The sequence below is a fragment of the Microtus pennsylvanicus genome, chromosome 3, assembly GCF_037038515.1.
Source record: "Microtus pennsylvanicus isolate mMicPen1 chromosome 3, mMicPen1.hap1, whole genome shotgun sequence".
NCBI lineage: Eukaryota > Metazoa > Chordata > Mammalia > Rodentia > Cricetidae > Microtus > Microtus pennsylvanicus.
Window position 1 is genome coordinate 61,293,706 of NC_134581.1, and position 21,101 is coordinate 61,314,806.

The 21,101-nt window shown below is 41.2% G+C and overlaps 1 protein-coding gene across 2 annotated transcripts in view; it reads left to right on the forward strand.

The window, feature by feature from the left end:
• The first annotated feature begins 1,467 nt into the window (after positions 1 to 1,467).
• The window catches only part of Arih1 (ariadne RBR E3 ubiquitin protein ligase 1), a 99,040-nt gene continuing 79,406 nt past the window's right edge, over positions 1,468 to 21,101 (forward strand). The window contains exon 1 of one of the 2 annotated variants that reach the window (XM_075965691.1): positions 1,468 to 2,159. In XM_075965691.1, the coding sequence (XP_075821806.1) occupies positions 1,791 to 2,159 (369 nt within the window). In that variant the 5' untranslated portion in view covers positions 1,468 to 1,790. The remainder of the gene's footprint in view (positions 2,160 to 21,101) is intronic. The other variant, XM_075965692.1, reaches the window with a different exon arrangement.

Consider the following 21,101-nt stretch of genomic DNA (forward strand, 5'->3'; position numbering starts at 1 on the left):
AGTTAAAGGTCATACTTGCCTATCTTTTAAAAAAATTTAAAAAGGCTCAGCAGGTACTGAAAGTCACTTTCCACCAAGCCCAATGGCTTTAATCCATCTCCCAGAGCCCACACAGAGAATGAGCTGACTCCCACAAGTTCTCTTATGACCCCCACATGCCACGCCCCCACCCAGTAAATATATTTTTCTAAAATAAATTTGATTATTTGAAAAAAAATTGACAAATGAATATGGCCATATATATATATATCTTCATGTTTCAAAGCCAGTTTCTAAAGGGATTGTATATTTTGAGTACTTTATTTGGTAAGCTTTTCATAAATTAAGGATTCAGCTTTTAAAAGGTTTCTAGCCTGGCCAGTCCTTCCAGTTACCGGAAGAGGGAGGCTTCTTCTGCCTCTGCTTACTTCAAAACAATTCCCTGGCTCTCCTGCCCTATTTACAAGGTCCAAAGCAAATAAAACAACTTAAGTCAAGTGTTGGAAAGGCATAACATGCCTTGTCATGGCTTCTAACTAATTTGCTTAATATTTCCCATTTATCGATTGAGTTTTAAGCTTCCGTGTTACCATGTTTTGAGAGAGGGCATCTTTCCCTCCTCCTCTGTTGAATTAGCCACAGTGACACAGGTCACTTCTGCATCATCTTCCGGTAAGGAGTCCTACATTTGGTCCTTGGAGGTGTGGTTTGCCTGTATTGTTTCCTGACTCTCCTGTATTTTACATTTTATCTAATATGTAGTATGTACCACAAAGCCTTTGCTCCACTGCTGGGGATTGAAACCGGGGCCGTTGTGCATGGTGGGCAAGAGTGCAATCACAGGGCTACACTCTTTCTTGTCTCCTTTCTGTTCTAGAGCCTTAGGTGCCTGTGCTATAACATGGACACTAGGACTCAGTGAAACTGAGCGATAATTTTTGGAAGGCCCTTAGAGATCAACTGAGGAAAGCCATGGCTTTCGTATTGTTTAGGACCTTCAAGAAGTGCTGGTCAAAATGAGTTCAGGAAACATCTCTTTACGATGACGTCGCGTCAGGGGACCCGTGAACCGCTGCAGATCCACATGAGTGGACAGCAACACTCCAACTACCTGCCACACAATTTGGAGTTCCGCGAACTCCCTCCAGGCAGTAACTCAGGCAACCGGAATTTTAGTTGAGCAGCGGACGGCTTTCCGGAACTAGCCTGGGCGGGCGAGCAGTGTCTGTGAGGCCCCAAAGCGGGGAAGGCCGGCGGCGAAAAACCTCTGCCTGGGCGCTCCCCGGGCCCCTCCCAGCGACCGGAAGGCCTCAGCCTCAAGGACCTGCGGGTTCTCAGTCCAGCCCGGTCGTCCTCGCGCCGCCGCGCTCAAGTCCTTCTCCAGCCGGCCGTGGGGTCTCCCCTCTTACTACGCAGGGGCCAAGGGGCGTGGCGCGGTGACGCACAGGGGACCGACGCGATGACGCAGCGCGACGCGGTGACGCACGCCCCTTTGTTGGCTCAGTAGCGGTAGCAGCGGCCGCGGAGGTGGCGCTGGGGACTGTTTTCCGTCCGAGGCCGGAGCGGAGCGGTGTCTGACTGAGGCGGGCAGCAAGCGGCCCCCGCGCTCCCTCCCGCCCTGCTCCGCGCCCTCCCGGCCGCCGCCGCCGCCCACCTCCAACCGCCGCACCGGGGGAGCAGCCGCGGCCCACGGGGCCGGAACCAGGCCTGCGTCCGGACGGCAGCCGGAGCCGGAGCGAGAGCCGGGGCCTCGGCGTCCCCGCCCTCTCCGCGCCGCGGCCAGCGTCCGCCGGGCCCGCGCGCGTCGCGCCATGGACTCGGACGAAGGCTACAACTACGAGTTCGACGAGGACGAGGAGTGCAGCGAGGAGGACAGCGGCGCCGAGGAGGAGGAGGACGACGACGAGGACGAGCCGGACGATGATAACCTGGACCTGGGCGAGGTGGAGCTGGTGGAGCCCGGGCTGGGCGTCGGCGGGGAGCGGGACGGACTGCTGTGCGGGGAGACGGGCGGCGGCGGCGGCAGCGCTCTGGGGCCTGGAGGAGGTGGCGGCGGCGGCGGCGGCGGCGGCGGCCCGGGGCACGAGCAGGAGGAGGATTACCGCTACGAGGTGCTCACGGCCGAGCAGATCCTGCAACACATGGTGGAATGTATCCGGGAGGTCAACGAGGTCATCCAGGTGAGGGGCCCCCGCCACGCCGTCTGGCCCTGGGGCCGGCAGGAGGATCGGACCCTGGAGGCTCGCGCGGCGCCCCAGGGGCAGGCCTGGGCCTGGCTCGTCCCGGGCCTGTCCGCTCTGCCGGCCGGTTGGGAGGTGCTTTTGGGCGGTGCTTCACGGAGTCCTGGCATGGCGGAGGCCTGGGGCTGCCTGAGCGGCTCTGTCCGGCAGTTCCTGCAGGACCACGGCCCCGGTGTCCTTCCTCGTGCCGGAGGATGGGCCACCGGGGCGGGCTGGAGGAGAGGGTGAGGGAGTGAGTGTGGAAGAGGTGTCAGAAAGAATCCGACCCTTTTCACCAGGTTTATCCTAGCCCTTGAGTCTCTTGAGCAGTTTCACACGGGATTAGGGCAGGCCCTTCAGAGCAGCTTTGGTGTGCGATTGCCCCAAGTGGGCACCGGCTAATAAAGAAATGGATCTCCTTGGCAGTCTTAAGTGGCTACTTAGAGGTGGGGGAAGGGAACTATTTCTCGGAAGAGGTGATGATGGGCTTTATTTTCTGATGGTGAGGCTTGTGCCTACTCTTTCCTTCCTTCTTTCCTTCTTTTTTTCTCTTTCTTTTTTTTTTTTATCTTTTCTGTTTGGGACCTGCTACGTGATGGAAGCTGGTGGAATAGTTATTGCAGATTGCCTATACACCCTTGTAGCTTCAGCAACAATAAAACTCAGTGTTGTCTAATTGGACAAAACTCTTTTGTGAATTAGAAAAGCTTTAGGCATCTGAACTCTTTTTGAGATTTCTATTTCGTGCACAGAAAGTTAGGCTTTCTTTTAGCTAGTAACTACATCTCACATAACATTATACTTTGTGTTTTTGAGCTTTAGTAAATAAATCTCGATTTGCTTGGGGAAAATGTCACGAATGGGGCATGACTGAAAAACGAAAAGGACACCGATCATGTGTAAAAGTCTGAAATTCCAGCTACTTGGGATTGGAGGGCTGAGGCAAGCTAATGGCAAGTTTAGGTCCTGCTTGATCTGCAGGCTGTCCTGGGCAACTTGGTGAGACTTTGTCTCAAAGAGGAGAACCGAGGATACAGCCCAAGTAGAGCACAGGACTAGTGTGTTCGAGGCTTTAGATTCAGGCCTCAGTTTTGCAAAAATAAATGAATGAAAACGAAATCTTGATTTAGTTCAACTTATAGAAAACAGTAGTTACACGGGAGGAAATTACATAGTAAAAAATTACTCTTGTTTTAAAGCACATTTTTTTTTTAAACTTGAGTACGGGCAGATTTAACAGTGTCACCGCCACTTGCTGACTTTCTATTATTAATATGTTTATGGTTTCATCCAGTAGGCACCGTTTTGCAGATTAAACCATGTAGGCATTAAAGAATGTGTTTTTAATAATGGAAAAATCTCATCTAGTGGTAGTATCACATTTCAATATAGATAATGTAGTCTTGGGAATAAATGGAAGGATTATTATTATTATTTTTGTTTTGTTTTTCAAGACAGGGTTTCTCTGTGGCTTTGGAGCCTGTCCTGGAACTAGCTCTGTAGACCAGGCTGGTCTCAACTCACAGAGATCCGCCTGCCTCTGCCTCCCAAGTGCTGGGATTAAAGGCGTGCGCCACCATCGCCCGGCTAGGAAGGATTTTTTTAAAATAAGCTTTTTAATTATTATTATTATTTTGCTTTTCGAGACAGGGTTTCTCTGTAGCATTAGAGCCTGTCCTGTGAACTAGCTGTTGTAGACCAGGCTGGCCTTGAATTCACAGAGATCCGCCTGCCTCTGTCTCCCGAGTGCTGGGCTTAAAGGGGTGCACCACCACTTCCGGCCTAAATGGCAGGATTATACAAGTCAGATAAGCTTCACTGTTCTAGTTTAATTCTTAGACAATTGAGATTTATTTTTTTTTCTTTTTAAGAAACAGAAAAATTGTTTTAATAAGGAATTTGTGGTTAAATCTTGAATTCTTTTTATTTTCATGCAATTATATAAAATCTGATGTTTTCAAATTTACTACCTAGGTAACTGGTATTATAATATTTGAAATAACTCAAGGGTGTTTATCAGAAATAACTTTTGACTTATAAATGTGTATCTTACTATAGTTAAATCTCATACAATTTTGTCAGTTCTTAGATTTGTCTTAAGTTACCTAGGTCAGAAACATGTCATTTCTGGAACAGAAATATAGTTGAAATGTGTGACATCATCATTCTTAGTTTAGATAAGAGAATAAATGCTTCTGAACTACCAAGGCCTACAAAAAGGAAGGGACCCTTACTTGGGGGCCGGTCTTTTCCATATTTCCTTGCTTCATTATTCCAGCTTTTGTAAGCTAGGATGTTCTTAAATAGAGTTCATGAACATTTATATTTAGAAGTACCAGTCAAGGCAAAGGTCAGGATATATCTCAGACCATCTTTCCTTTTTTTTTTTTTTTTTTTTTTTGGTTTTACGAGACAGGGTTTCTCTGTAGCTTTGGAGCCTGTCCTGGAACTCCCTTTGTAGACCAGGCTGGTCTCGAACTCACAGAGATCCGCCTGCCTCTGCCTCCCGAGTGCTGGGATTAAAGGCGTGCGCCACCACCGCCCGGCCAGACCATCTTTCCTTGAATGCTTAAAAGTACATCTAAACTAGGTTTAGGGCTGAGTGGCACATGCCTTTAATCCCAGTACTCAGGAAGCTGAGATGGGCGGATCTTTGTGAGTTCAAGACCAGCCTGGTCTAGTGTTCCAGGGCAGGCTACAAAAAACTACAGAGAAACCCTGCCTCGAAAAACCAATCAATCAGTCAATCAATCAATGAATAACTAGGCTTAATTATGTTTTGGGTTATTTAGAGTTAAATTCAAATAACTGTAGGACTGATGTGTGCACATCATAAGAAAAACCTCTTAAGTAAAGAGAAACTTAAAAACAAAATAAGCCACCAGAGAGAGAAACCAAATATGAACTGTAGCTACTTTGCTAGATACTGCATAACTATAAACTATCTGTGTATGTATATGTGTGTGTATGTATAGATGTTCGCGCGCGTGTGTGGGATATTTTGTGTGATCTGTTTTCAGTCGGGAGAAAAAATAGGTTTCAAAGCCAGTCTAAAGAACTTTTTGTAATAAGTAACGATTTTTCAAGATTTAGTGATTACACATTATTTTTTTAAAGATTTATTTATTTATTATGTATACAACATTCCTTCCATGTATGCCTGCATGCCAGAAGAGGGTGCCAGATCTCATTATAAATGATCGTGAGCCACCATGTTACTGCTGGGAATTGAACTCAGGACCTCTGGAAGAGCAGTCAGTGCTCTTAATCTCTGAGCCATCTCTTCAGCCCTACACATTAATTTTTATAATCAACCTATAGTTGACGTTTTATGGTGTTTGACTTATAAGCATTACATATCTTCAGAGGTTAGTCATAGAATTTTCTTATTTCTTGGTGTAAGTCCATTTGCAGAATTAAAGCTTTGGGATGGTGTTAGTAGTATTTTCCAAGTTACAGTAGTTGCCTAATTGTTATCAAATGGTCATTTAAAACATTGCTTTGGGGAGTGAGGTGTAGTGGTGTACACCTTTGATCCAAACACTTCAGGAGGCAGAGTCAGATTGATTTCTGTGTGTTTGAGTCCAGTCTGATCTACATAGTGAGTTCCAGGACATCCAGAATAACATAGTAAAACCCTGTCTCAGAAAACAACAGAACAAAAAGAGTCTTGTTATAGATAGCTCTGGTTTCTCTTAAACTTAGAATTCCCTTCAGTCTGGGCCTGGTATATATGCTAGGCAAGTATTCTGTTCCTAATCTATGCCGCAGTCCTTAAAAAAGTACACACAGACACACACACACACAGCTATTTTGAGACAGGAGTCTCATTGTGCAGCTGAGGCCATCCTGGGACTCTAGGCTTATGCCACTGTGCATTGTACTATCCTTCTATTTATGAAATAATAATCATATATTTATCTCTTTTTTTCTCCTTTCATGCTTTTTAATTCATTTCATTTTGTCCTGTTTTGTTTTGAGACGGAATTTCTGTATTTTGCTCCTGGATTCAAGAGATGGTCTTGCTGCAGCTTTCTGGGTGCCAGTACTACAGATATGCCATACACACCAAGTGCTACTATAGCAGGGTGAACTCTGCTTATTTATTTTTTGTTACTTGTATTTTTTTAATTTGTTTGTGGTTTTCTTTTAGACTTTTTATTTTAAAATCCGTATGTTGTGTGGGTACATGAATGCCTGCAGAGGCCAGAAGAGAGCACTGGATGCCCTGGAGCTGTAGTGACATGTGGTTGTGAGTTGCCTTGAGTAGATAGGTGATGGGAACGGATTTTTTTTCCCCCCATTTAAGATGGGAGTTTCTCTGTGTAACAACTTTGACTGTCCTGGAACTCACTTTGTAGAATGCAACAGAGGTCCGCCTGCTTCTGTCTCCTGAGTGCTGGATTAAAGATGAGTGCCACTGTGCCTGGTGGAAGTGAATTCTTGCAGTGTAAGAGCAACAAGCCCTCTTAATTGCTAAACCATCTCTCCAGCACTTTTTTTTTCTTTTAAAGGCATAGTATCAACAGGTGTTTAACTTTGTTAAACCCATACACCTTGATACTTTTAAGTATCCCACCTGACTCCCACATGCCTAGCTTTGCCCCAGAAATAATAACACACAAATTGTATTCTTTTAAGCACTGCCTGACCCATTATATATCTAGTCTCTTCTTGGCTAACTCTTACATATTCGTTTACTTTTATTTTTTGAGACAGGTTCTCTGTATATCTTTGTCCTGGAATGACTCTGTGGACTAGGCTGTCCTTGAACTCTCAGAGATCCCTCTGTCTCTGGTGTGCTGCCACACCTTGAAGTCTCAGAGGTCAATCTACCTCTGCCTCCCAAGTGTTGGAATTAAGCCGGTGGTGGTGGCGCTTGCCTTTAATCCCAGCACTTGGGAGACAAAGACAGGAGGATCGCGTGAGTTCGAGGCCAGCTTGGTCTACAAGAGCTAGTTCCAGGACAGGCTCTAAAGCCACAGAGAAACCCTGTCTCGAAAAACCAAAAAAAAAAAAATATGAGAAACCAAGTGTTGGAATTAAAGGTTTGTACCACCACACCCAACTACTCTCTTTCTTTACTTTAAGAACTTTAACTTTTTTTTTCAAGCCTGCATATATTTTTAAACACACTGTAAACCATTTAGAGTTTTTTTTTAAATTTTTTTTTTAATCTCTTTACTGTATATCTCTTTTTCTAACTACTTGAGTCTAAGGAGAGGATTAAAGCCATGGCTTTGAAGGCTGAATCCAGCCCATTCCTTAGCTTTTCAGCCTCGTGGCAGAGGTACTTGCTGGAGCCATTTTTATTACCACAACTCTGTGGTGGTTCTAGGTCCCTGTCAGCAAGCAAGCTGCAGCATTCTGCTCACAGACCAGACTTAGTTGGACTGCCTGGCTGAAAGAGAGTTTGCCCTGGCAGGACGGCCCAGAAAGCCGACATTTTAAAACGGCGCTGCTTTTTTCCTGCTATGGCTGAAAACCGAAAAGCATGTATTCAGCTTTTCCTCAACACCGTTTAAGTGTTTTAAGTGTTTTGTGGCAGGAACTCTTTTTTTTTTGTTGTTGTTGTTGGTTTTTTTGTTGTTGTTGTTTTTCGAGACAGGGTTTCTCCATAGCTTTTGGTTCCTGTCCTGGAACTAGCTCTGTAGACCAGGCTGGTCTCGAACTCACAGAGATCCACCTGCCTCTGCCTCCCAAGTGCTGGGATTAAAGGCGTGCGCCACCATCGCCCGCCTGTGGCAGGAACTCTTAAAAGAGCTTCAGGGTTTTGCAGCTAAAGCTGAGTCAGGAAGCCTCTCTTAGATGAGAGCACCTGCCAGCCTCTAGCAAGCAGAGCAGACCTGAGAAATTGCTGCTACCAAGAAAACATGCTTTACTCTTTTCCAAGCTTTCTCAGGTTTTCTGTGTATTCAGTTATTCACGTCTGGGAGCCATTTGTAGTGAGGAACTGCAAGCTGGCCTGCTTTTCGTCCCACCCGGCTCCCGCACGGCTAGCTTTGCCCCAGAAATAATACACAAATTGTATTCATTTAAGCACTGCCTGGCCCATTATATCTAGCCTCTTCTTGGCTAACTCTTACAGGCTTCCCATCCTCTGGAACAGTATCTAAAATTAAGCATGAATTAAGATGAATTTAATACCACATTAGGACAAAATAGTTAAATAGAAGTGTTTCAAACTGAGTGACTAGAGTCTCAGAAGAACCTAAGTAAATGATGATTGTAGTTTGTTGTTGCTTTTTACTCTTTATTCTTTGAAACTTTGAGGGCCAGCCACCCACCTTCGAATGAATATATGAAGATTTACTCTTTTATGATTGCCCATCCTTGGTTTGGCGGATTTCTAGCCAGCTTTCCTAACTTAAATTATCCTGTCTACCTTTTGCCTTTAGACTTTTACCTTTCTCTATTTCTGTATATTTTTTCTTTCCTTCTTATTCTGTGTCTGGTTGTGTGGCTGGATGGCTGGCCCCTGTCATCCTCCCCTGCTTTTCTTACTCCTTCCTTCTAGTCTCTTTGCCTGGAAGCCCCGCCTATTTCTCTCCTGCCTATCTATTGGCCCTTCAGCTTTTTATTAACCAATCAGGTGCTTTAGACAGGCAAAGTAACACAGCTTCACAGAGTTAAACAAATGCAACATAAAAGAATGCACAACATTAAACAAATGTTCCACAGTATAAATAAATATAACACATCTTCAACTAATATTTCACAACAGATGATGGTAGAGTTTTTAATACTAATAAAGAGACATGATTTCTACAGTCAAAAAAACTAATGTTACCTCATGAATAAACACGAACTACTGACTAGGCTTGTTATTTATTTTTTTAAAGTTTTGAGAACTAGGGAGATTTTTTTTTTGGGGGGGGATAGAGTCTTTTTATGTACTGTTGACTGCCCTGAAACTATGTGTAGATCATACTGGCCTCAAACTCAAAAAGACCTACCTGCCTCTGCATTCTAAGTGCTGGAATTAAAGGAGTGTGCCACAATGCTCAGTTAAAAGGGGGAAAAAACCCACATAGTTAAAATCAGAGAAAAAAAGAACTTCATACCATTCTCACAGTGGAACCCAGAAAACAGCACAGTCATTGTTTGAAAATCTTTTGTTTGGGGGCTGGAGAGATGGCTCAGTGGTTAAGGGCATTGCCTGCTCTTCCAAAGATCCTGAGTTCAATTCCTGGCAACCACATGGTGGCTCACAACCATCTGTAATGAGGTCTAGTGCCCTCTTCTGGCCTACAGACATACACACAGACAGAATATTGTAAATAAATATTAAAAAAAAATCCTTTGTGTGTATGTGGTCCCAGGGCCTTGTACTCACTAAGCAAGTACTTCATCCTGAGGTACATCTCAGCCATGGTTTTATTTTGTTTGTTTGTTTATTATTTTTTGAGAGGGAGGTCTTGCTCTTTATGTAGTTCAGATAAGCTTTGACTTGCTATCTATCCTAAGCTTTCCTTGAATTAGTGATCCTTATGCCTCAGCACCCCAACATTGTTGGAATTATAGGCCAGTAATCATACCCTGCTAACAGCAAAACTTTAATTCAAGTGCTTAAAATGAAAAGAACTTCAAAACAAAACAAAACAAAAAAAGCCCAGCATTTTAGGGAACTGGAGAGATAGCCAAGTGATTAAGATCACTGACTGCTTTTCCAGAGGAAGGTATTCTAACTTCCAATTCTAAAATTTCTATTTTTGTTTGTTTTGTAATGTTGAGACAGGCTTTCACTATGTATATAACTCTGGTTGATTTGGAACTTGCAGTGATTTTCCTGCTTCTGCCTCCCAAATGTTCGTGTTATAAGTGTGTCCCATGCCTGGCCTTCTCTTTGATTCATTGGTATAAGTGACAGTGTTCTACTGATCCCTTCTCAGGTATTGCTCCATTTTTTGTGTGTGTGTGTGTGTGTGTGTTTGTCTTAAGCATAGGCTTGTGAGTGCCATGGCAGTTATTGGAGATCAGAGAACAATTTGGAAATAATTTTTCTCCTTTCAGCTTATTGAAGTGGGGTCTCTATTGGATACTCCAGACCAGCTGGCCAGTGTGCTATTCTAGGCAGTTCTTTTATCTCTGACCACAGGAGTATTGGGATTATAATATATCCATAACACCACATTCTGCTTTTTAAATGGGAGTTCCAGAGATCAGATGCAGTTCATCAGACCCAGTGAACCATCTCACAGGTTACTTTTAAAAGTATTTCTAGGTACTAAAGATTGAACCTAGGACTTCATGCATGCTAAGCAAAGTACACTGCCACTTAAAAAATAGAAACACAACCATTTTGTTTTGAGTCAGGGTCTCACATAGCCCCCACAGGACTGGAAATTATATGGCTGTGGATGACCTGGCTGATCATCTCCTTTACCTCCCCAGTACTGGGATTATAGGATTATAGGCATTTGCCTCCACACTTTGTCCTTTTTTTTTAACTTTTAATTTTTTTTTGTCTGCCCCCCTTAACTTTTAAATTTTGGGACAGGGTTTTTGTTTTTTTAATATTTATTTATTATGTATACAGTGCAGGCTGGAAGAGGGTACCAAGTCTCATTACAGATGGTTGTGAGCCACCATATATATGGTTGCTGGGAATTGAACTCAGACCTTTGGAAGAGCAGGCAAAGCTCTTAACCACTGAGCCATCTATCCAGCCCCAAGGGACAGGGTTTTGATAAGTTATTTAGGCTGATTTTGAGTTTGTGACTCTTGAGAGCTGATATTATAGGCCCGACCTTTCGAGCTGCTTGAGTTCTAGTACCTGAATCAGCTGAATCACTTCCTACTGCCTTTTTCTTTCTTTCTTTCTTTCTTTTTTTTTTTTTTTGAGACAGGGTTTCTTTATGGCTGCCCTGGAACTTGCTCTGTTGGCCAGGCTGGCTTCAAATTTAGGAGTTCCACCTGCCTCTGCTACCCAAATGCTGAGATAAAGGTGTTTGCCACCGTTACCTGGTGTGTGTATTATTTTCTTACTGTTGCTCTGATAAATCACAAAAGTTTAGTGACTTAAAATACAAATTCATTATTAAGTAGTACTGAAGATCAGAAGTTTGAATTGGCTCTCAGGCTAAAGATCTGGGTTGGGTGTCAGCAGCCTTTGTTTTTCTGGAGGATTTATTTTTGTCCTTTCTCACTGCTAGATAATGCCCCATACTTTGATCTCAGACCTTCCTCCATTCTCTAGCATCAGAGCATCTTCAGATTTCTGATTCTGCCTTTTTTTTTCCATTTTAAAGGACTAACATGGATCTTATAGGCTATCTTACTTCAAGATCAGCTTGTATTAGCCTTACTTCTATTTGCAATGTTAATTTCCCCTTGCATTATTATATAGTCTCAGAGTCTAGGTATTTGAATGTGAACACCTTGGGGTAGTAAGGTCACATATACCAAGCTGTGTCTCAGCAGTATCCTTCTGTGATAAATGGTCAAGTTGCTTGCTCCCAGAAGTACTAAGAAAGGTCCCTTAGGAGAAAAAAGTCACTTCAGGTGTAAGGGTCACCAGCCTTAGTTCTTGTTACCTCAGCTGTTTTCTATGCCCATTGCAGGGTTTACTTCTGGATTGTTCTTTGGCTTTTCTTAGGCCACTGTTTGTCTTTAATTTGGCTTTTGTGGATTTTGTTGTCTCTGAAATTACCATATAATTCTCATTCCTTATGTTCTCCAAATCTATAATCATCCTTTAAATCCATATGCTTCTCCTGATATATGTGCTTGGTAGTAGTTATGCAAAGATGAGCAAAGTATATTCCTTTTCTTTTCAGGGCCCGGAGTGTAGGAAAGCAGAGTGGTCTATATGCAACTTGATAATAAAGGCAATAACTCAGAATTTACTATGCCCACTTTGATTCATTTGTGTCCTAGTTTTGGTAATGGTTTTGCATGGTTTCCAAAGTTAAGAGTCTTAGTATGCTACTCTATGCCAGGGACCTGTCCTTCTAGTTCGTGTTTTTTTTAAAAATAATATTTATTTATTATGTATACAATATTCTGTGTGTCTGCCTGCAGGCCAGAGGAGGGCACCAGACCCCATTACAGATGGTTGTGAGCCACCCTGTGGTTGCTGGGAATTGAACTCAGGACCTTTAGAAGAACAGGCAATGCTCTTAACCACTGAGCCATCTCTCCAGCCCCCTAGTTTGTGATTTTTTTTTTTAGTAAGTTAGTTGCAAGGCCCTCATACATTGCTCTGTTTTTGAACTATAGCCCTAGTCCCTTAAATGCTATTTTCACAAGATGACGGTTCTGGTGTGGGTTCTGGTATTTCCTTTCTTGAATAGTGGCCCATTGCAGTCTTCCTTTCTAAAAGGACAAGTTAGATTTTAGGAAAATAGTATAGTCTTATTAGATACAGTTAGCAGTTATTACAAGGCTCTTTTTAGAAATATTGGAAATTAGGGATGTAATAGAGCTTGGTCAAGCTAATGGTTACTCCCCTCCCTCCCCCCACAGGGTTTCTCTGTAGCTTTGGAACCTGTCCTGGAACTAGCTCTTGTAGACCAGGCTGGCCTTGAACTCACAAAGGTCTGCACCACCACAGCCCGGTGCTAGTGGTTACCTTTCAAACATGGGAACCTGACTTTAATCCTTAGAATTAAAATAAAAAAAGCAGGGCATGATGATGCATGCTTGAAGGCGTAAGTCATAAACAATCCCACACCAGTTTGGAATTATGATGAATAGGGTGGTATTTATTTAAAGGAGAAAAAACTTACAGATCACCGTCCCAGACAACAGCCTTCTGCGCAATCAGGAAGGAGTCTAGTTGCCAGAAACGGAGCAGGAGCGTGAGGAGGGAAGTAGCCGCTTTTTTAAAGAGAAAGACCACGCCCCAATGGGCTGGTATCTCAGCGGCTATTGGCTGGAGGAGCGGAAGGACCTCCTGCAACACCTGCTTGTAATACTAGTGCTGGAGAGGTGGGGGAGTTTCTCTGTGACTTGCTGGCTAGTTGGTGGGTTGCAGGCCAGTAAGTAACCCTGCCCCAAAAAACAAAGTGCTTGGTGAATGCAAAGCCTCCAGATAGAGGCACAGGAACACATAAATACAAATGCCTGTAGGACACACATACAAAGAGGTATCAGAAAATTTAAAACAACCAGAAAAGGGTGATAGAAAATGGAGCATGTACACAGACGACAGAGTGGGGTGCATAAGAAAGTGGAGGAAGATCTGGGAGTGGCAAGAATTGAATTAAAATATATTGCATTACATTCTCAAAGAATAAATAAAAAACATTGAAAAAGAAAAGAAAACTCAAGCAGGGTGATGATGTGCCTTTAATCATAACACTCTGAGTTCTAAATCAGGTAGGGTGATGGGAGACCCTTCTCAAAAAGCAAGCAAATATAACAAAAAAGGATAGATAGTATTTCGTTGTTTTATGGGTAAGGAAGTTGAAGGTGAGAGGAATTAAATGACTTGTCCAAGTGGTCATAAGATATAACAGTAAAAAACACGCATGTGAATTCTTTTTGTCTTGTTTTGAAAATTTTTGCTTTGCTATTACCCCTTTCCCTTCCTATGTCCTTGAGACTGACTTGAACAGAGCTGGTCAATGCATTCTGAGTTGTGACCTTATTGCTGTGACCAGGACAAGTCTAATTAAATAGAGTCAGAGGTCTATCTTTAAGATTTTACATTTCAACTAGGCTTGAACTAGGCCTACACCTAATTTTATATGATGTGTGGAGTTGTACAGTACCTGTGTAGAAGAAGTGAGGTGTCTTCCTTTATCACTCCAACTGTTTTTTTTTAATTTTAGATTTATTTTGTATGCATGAATGTTTGCCTTCATTTATGTATGTGCACCATGTGCATGCCTGGTGTCCATAGAGATGAGAAGATTCCTTGTTATTTGGAACTGGAGTTAGGAATGGTTGTAAACTACAGCATGAATGCTGGGAGTCAAATCTGGATCCTCAGCCATAGCAATGAATGCTCTTAACTGCTGAGCAATCTCCTTGGCTTTCTTTTTATGAGGCAGGGTCACTGGTTAACTGCCTGGCCCTCCTGCTCCCCCCCAATCCTCTTGTTTCTGTCATTCAGTGCTAAGATTAAAAGCAGGCTACCATACCCTGCTTTTTGTGTGTGTGTTTCTGTCATTCAGTGCTAGGATTAAAAGCAGGCTACCATACCCTGCTTTTTGTGTGTGTGCTTGGGATACAAACTCAAGTCCTTGTATTTGTACAGCAAACTCTTTACCAACTGAGCTATCTGTCCTGGCCCAAGAACATAGACCTTTAGAGAATTTTAGATGAACTTATTACTATTACTAGTGGTTGTGATTGTCATTGTTGTCTTTTCTTCCTCTTCCATCTTCATCTTCTTTGTTTTCATTTTCATCTTCATCTCTACTCATATTTCCTTGGTATAGTTATAGCTGAGTTCTTAGAATATATGACAATATTTGAAGCTTGATTGGTAATGTTGCGTTTTATCCAACTAAAGCCAATAGGACCTCAAATTTCACAAAGTATTCTAACTACCCATAAGAAAGTATAAGCTGGGTGTTTAATCTCAGTACTCAAGCTTGAGGCCAGTCTGGTCTGCGGAGCAAGTTTCCAGGGCAACTATACAGAGAAACCCTGTTTTGTTTTTATAAAAGCAAAGGGCCTTGATTCTTATACAAGTTTGCAAACTCGGTCTCTCCTTGTGTCCAACATATTGGAGTGATCGGAGAGTTCTGAGCTCGGTTAGATTTGGATTTTTTTTTCTTCCATGATATTTATTGAGCTCTACATTTTTCTCTGCTCCCCTCCCTGTCTCTCCCCTCCCCCCTTCAGCCCTCTCCCAAGATCCTCATGCTCCCAATTTACTCAAGAGATTTTGTCTTTTTCTACTTTCTACTTCCCATGTAGATTAGATCTATGCAAGTCTCTCTTAGTGTCCTCATTGTTGTCTAAGTTCTCTGGGATTGTGGTTTGTAGGCTGGCTTTCTTTGCTTTATGTTTAAAAACCACCTATGAGTGAGTACATGTGATAATTGTCTTTCTGTGTCTGGGTTACCTCATTCAAAATGGTGTTTTCTAGCTCCATCCATTTTCCTGCAAAGTTCAAGCTGTCGTTATTTTTTTCTGCTGTGTAGTACTCCATTGGGTAAACGTACCACATTTTTTTTTTTATCCATTCTTCAATCGAGGGGCATTTAAGTTGTTTCCAGGTTCTGGCTATGACAAACAAAGCTGCTATGAACATAGTTGAGCACATGTCCTTGTGGCACGATTGGGCATCCTTTGGATATATACCTAAAAGTGGTATTATTGGGTCTTGAGAAAGGTTGGAGAAACCCTGTTTTGAAAAACAAAAAGGCACTGGAGAGCTGGTTCAGCACTAGCTGCTCTTCCAGAGGATCCAGGTTCAAGTCTCAGCACCTATATGACAGCTCACAACTGTCTGTAACTCGAAAAGATCTTACATTCTCACACAGACATACATGCTGGATAAACACTAATGTACATAAAATAAAAATCTTAAATAAAAAATTAAAATGTAACATTTAAACAAGAATTGAAAAGTTAGGGATGACACTAAGCTTGCTTAAATATTGGGTTAATGCTGGAGTCAATAGAAGTTCTGGTTATCGTAATCAGATGAAAAAGATTGAAGAGATCTTCATGGTTGTGATGGCTGTTTATGGAGTTCTACTTCCCTGTTATATATGTTATTAAAATTTCCACAGCTTTTAGAAGCGAATGCCTTTCTTGTTTGAGTACCTTTGACTTAAGTTCTCCATATGCTAATGTCTCCCTGTAGTATTGAATTTTAAATTTGTAAACCTGCCTCATAATAAGCTTTTCTGTGATTTTAAAAGACATTTAACACATTGGAGAATGTGTTAACTTTTTTTTCAGGGGTGTATAGAATCCAGAATAAAACACTCTTCTTACAAATTGTTGATTAGGGAGATTGTTTTGCATTGATATTTTGAATTTGTGCCTGTGCATGTGTGTTCAGGCATTAGTTTCATAAGGTAGAACACTAAAGCAGCGTATGAACACCGTGCTCAGTTAAGTAAATGCCAGATAAATACCTAAGGCAGATTTGCTTGTTTATATCTTGTTGGAGATACTGGTAGGTTTTGCAGTAACCAGTGAATAAGTCACTCATCTTGTGTAACTGTTTTATTAATAGTTTTGAGTTCTGTGTGCTTCTCTGACTCCGCATTTATAAAAATAAAAGCAGTTGCTAAATAGTACTAACTAGGTAACTGAATTTTAAAAAAATGTTTTTATCCTTTTTAGGGATTCCAGCTAGGTTAAATGAAGAACATTGAAATTGCAACGCAAACTTTGAATTTTTATTATTTATTTATTTATTTATTCGTTTATTTATTTATTTTTGGTTTTTCAAGACAGGGTTTTTCTGTGTAACAGCCCTAGCTGTCCTGGAACTCGCTCTGTAGACCAGGCTGTCCTCGAACTCACAAAGATCTGCCTGCCTCTGCCTCCAGAGTGCTGGTATTAAAGGCTGAAATTTAAGATGGTTTCTCTGTGTAGCCCTGGTCACCCTGGAATTCATTCTGTAGACCAGGCTGGCTAGAACTCTCAGGGATCCGCCTGCCTCTGCCTCTGAGTGCTGGAACTAAAGTCATGTGCCACCGCCACTGCCTGAAACAGCATAAACTTTGAGTCAGGTTAATTTTTCTCCTTAGATGTCCAAAACAGTCAGGAAATTGAATGTTGATGCTTGTATGACTCGTTTTCCTTTGTAACCTCTAACTTAAAAATAAACAAAATAACCTGGGGCATGGTGGCTCATGCCTATAACTAATAGGATTGCTGTGAGTTTGAAGCCAGCCTGGGTTACATACTAGTTCATGGTGCACACCCTTACTTCCAGCTCTTTGGAGGTAGAAGCAGGCAAATCTCTTGAGGTTGAGACCAGTCTTGTCTACACAGTGAGTTCCAGGACAGCTAGGATTATGTAAGGAGAATTTGACTCCAGAAAGAAAGGAAAAGAAAAATGATTAATAACTTAGTAGACAGAAAAAGAGTAGGAGGCAGCAGACAAAGGCAGGAGCAGTGGTTGGGTATTGAATGAACAGTAAGAAACAGATTGTCATTCTAGATTATTGAGTGATAGGAGATGGACACAGTCAATTAGTAGTAGGCAGCATGACCTGTTTCTGAAAGATTTAGGATAGTGCTGTTAAAATAGACTTAATCCCTAAGACAGTGTTAAACAACTTGAAACATTTCAACTTGGTGGAACTAGTGCAAAAGCACCTGTTGGTCACTGATCATGGAAATAAAAGTGTGGTGAGAATTCTGTTAGACTAATCTAGCAAGGAAGAATGGTCTGAAATGGGTGGAGAAGGATAGCTTTCACAATACTAGGTTAAAAACACCTTTCTCAATCACCAGGTTACATCCCCAGTCCCTCAGTCTATGTCTTTTTGGCAAAGATCATGCATTGTATTTGGTTACTATTATCTTGCTCCAGAATTAGAGATGGTTGTCTAAGCCAGGTATGAAGGACTACAGATTCAAGTAACTGAATGACAGATTCCACTGTGGAAATGGTTATTGGAACCTTTTCTAGTCAGAACAAATGAAAGTCTCAAGCCAGTATGTTTGCCATACATTAATGGGGAACTCAGATGAGTTACATCAAATATGGGAAATCTTTCATGCTGTATGTCTTAGCTTTTGAATGGATGGAAGCTAGTAATCTGCTAATTACTCATTCTAAAGATTTAACCTAATAGTCAAAAGGAAATTAGATTGGATACAGAGATGGGTGGATAATAGGTGCCTATTAATAGACCTTAAGATAGTGCAAGATAATTTTGGTTCCTGGTCTGTAATGTTGATTTCCCCGTATCCAAGGAAGTCCTAGTCAGTCTGCGGAATCTTCGTAAGTGTGACTTTTTTCAGGACTTACACTTTTTTACTTGCTCCTGGTTTAATGGATTACAATGGTAGATCCTCTAGAAATGGGGGGAGGAGAACTTTTCCTCCTCTTCTCTCCTCCTCTTCCATTTTCCTCTCCTCCCTTTCTTTTCGAGACAGGGTTTCGCTGTGTAGGCTGTTCTGGAACTTGCTCTGTAGTCAGGGCTGGCCTTGAACTCACAGAGATCCACCTGTCTCTGCCTCTGCCTCCTGAGTGCTGGGATTAAAGGTGTGTGCTACCACTGTCTGACAACTTTTCCTTAAATTTCTTAAAATCCTTTCTTTATTTTAGATTCATGCAAAAAAATATTTCTTTTGCCTGTAGACAGCTTTTGGTAAAGACAGGTGAAATGGGCATTTATGGGAAATGTCTGACTAAAATTTAACAGCGTAATACTTAGGCTGACTTAAACTAGTATTTTGGAGTATTAAGTAGAAGCCTCTTAAAATGTGAATATGAATTTGAAGTTATACGTCAGATTCTACTTTGCTTTTTAAATTTTAGTTGAGAGTTTATATATAAATGCTTTACTATTGTAATGTAATGGGCCTGGGTGCCTGTCACCTGTCTTAGGGTTGCTATTGCTGTGAAGAGGCACCATGACCACGGCAACTCTGATAAAGGAAAACATTTAATTGGGGTGACTCGCTTGCATTGCAGTTCAGATATTTAGTCCATTATCATCATGGTGGGACATGGTAGTGGTGCAGGCAGGCATGATGCTGGAGAAGGAGCTGAGAATTGTACACCTTGAATACGAAGACATTAGTGTACAGTAGAAATTTTCTGCATATAGACATTTGACAGTTTAACTTTTTTGTAGAACATTTAAATATAATTTGTTGTCTGTGAAGAAACAGGGTTATGAAAGTGCCTGCTGTATCTGTTACATTAAATACTGATGAATTTTTTTGCCTGCTATATTGGTGTTACTTTACTGTGTTTGCGGGAAATAATTTGTCATTAAGAATACTTTATTTGGAGCTCGGGTATAGCTGAGTTGGTAGAGTACATGCCCAAAGCCCTGTGCTCAACCCATAGCACTACAGAAAATCAAGTATAATGGCACATACCTGTTATTCCAGTATTGGGGAGGTGGGGAGAATAGGATTAGAAGTTCGGGATCAGACTATGTGAGGTTCAGTTTCAATTGACTAAGATAGAATAAATGCAAGAAAAGCAAAAAGAATATTGAATGAATATGGGACAGTTAACAGACTTCAAGTTCAAGAATTTTGCTATAGAATAGAGGCAGATACTTCCCCACTTCCCTTTTTTGGTTTTCCCCTCCCCTTGATATACCTTGATTTTAATTTATCAAGTCTGTCTCTCTGGCCTTTGCCGCTGTGGCCCATTGATCTGTCCATCTGTCTGTTACAGTGCATTTTGGGTACTTCCAGAAGTTTGAATTCAGTGATGCAAAGGACAGGCGGGCTGCAGCAGCAAAGGTAGGACAGAATCATTCAAAAGACAAGTCATTAAAGGATCAATAAGTGCACACACACACCAGCAGCAATACTTCATTATTTAAAGGCCTAGGATTTATTCTGTATACTTTTATGGGAAAGCCTGTTCTAGGAAAGCAAATCTAAACTATTTGTAAAGAGCATGGATTTATTTTGTAGTTTTGGGACCATGATCATAGCATATATGTGTATTGTAAGGTTACTACTGAGCTATATATACTCTTACCTTATTTTATTTAAACAGAAGCCTACTACTTGGCATTTAGATTAATAAGAGGTACTTAGTACTATATTTGTTAGAAATATTGAGTGGTTAGAGATGATTTAATAGTGAATATTAGTATAAACCAAGTTGATTTTTGGGCAGTTATATTGAAAAAGGTTCCTATTTTGGAAACGGGAGAAGTAGGAAAGATGGATTGATTTGCTTATGTATATGGCAGAAGCAATCTGCATCTTGCAGGTTGTTGTATGTGTTTTTTTTTCTTTTGCTAATGTCTTTGAGAAATTGTAAGGGATTCTATTTAAATATTTTTAACATAGATATGCTATACAACAGCAATTGTAGTAGTAGCTACTCATTGTTTTTGCTGTTGCTTTTTAAATAGAATTTTTATAGTGCTTTCTAAAGCCTAAATTATAGGTAAAATTTAAGAGCTTAAATTTTAAGCTATGATTCCCTTGCCTTAAATGCATACAGCACTGGATTTGGTCCCCACCATTCCAAAACACTTCTCCAAACAAAAACCTTAAACTATACCGTACAGAAAGGTTGCTTATATTGTAGAGTTGGTTGTAAAGTAAGGTACTGTAGGTATAGTTGAATGATGAATGATATTTGTGTTTCTTTGTTTCTGTAAGGAAAGTGATTTGCTTTTTTTCTGGATAGATTAGTACTGTTGCTCAAGTAAAAAGTTAGATAAAAATGTGTATTTGATCTTCAGTGAAGATCGGTAAGCTTTCAAAATGACTTAAAACTTAATATTTAAATGTCCTTGGCATGAGTTTTGGATTTAGAGCCTAGATAGTTGTGGTTAGTTATAATCTTAATATACTATATTGGGGAGATCTAATATGAAAGCATATTTTTGAAGTGAAACTTTATAGCATAAACTATAGGAAGTGTGTTTTGAGTTAAGTTTTGCAAAACAAAGTTGGGGTTTAAATTGTCCTTAATCTTGGCTAAATTTTTTTCTTTCATATTTTATAATTCATTCTCTTCTATTGTATTTAGGTAATTTATAGTTCCTTAAATCACAAACTTTTATTTTTAACCTCTCTTTAATATGGGACGTTAAAAAGCATTTGTCATGAATCTGCAATTTTTTGAAAATTGTCAAACCTAGTAGCCCAAAGCAGAATTTTTAAGGAAAAATTGTGGTGTTGGAGAAATGGCTCAGCAGTTAAGAGCACTGGTTTTTCTTCCAGAGGTTCTGGGTTCAATACCCAGCATCACCCACCTAGTAGTTTACAGCTGTCTGTAACTCCAGTTCCAGAGGATCTGACACCTTCATACAGACATACACGCAG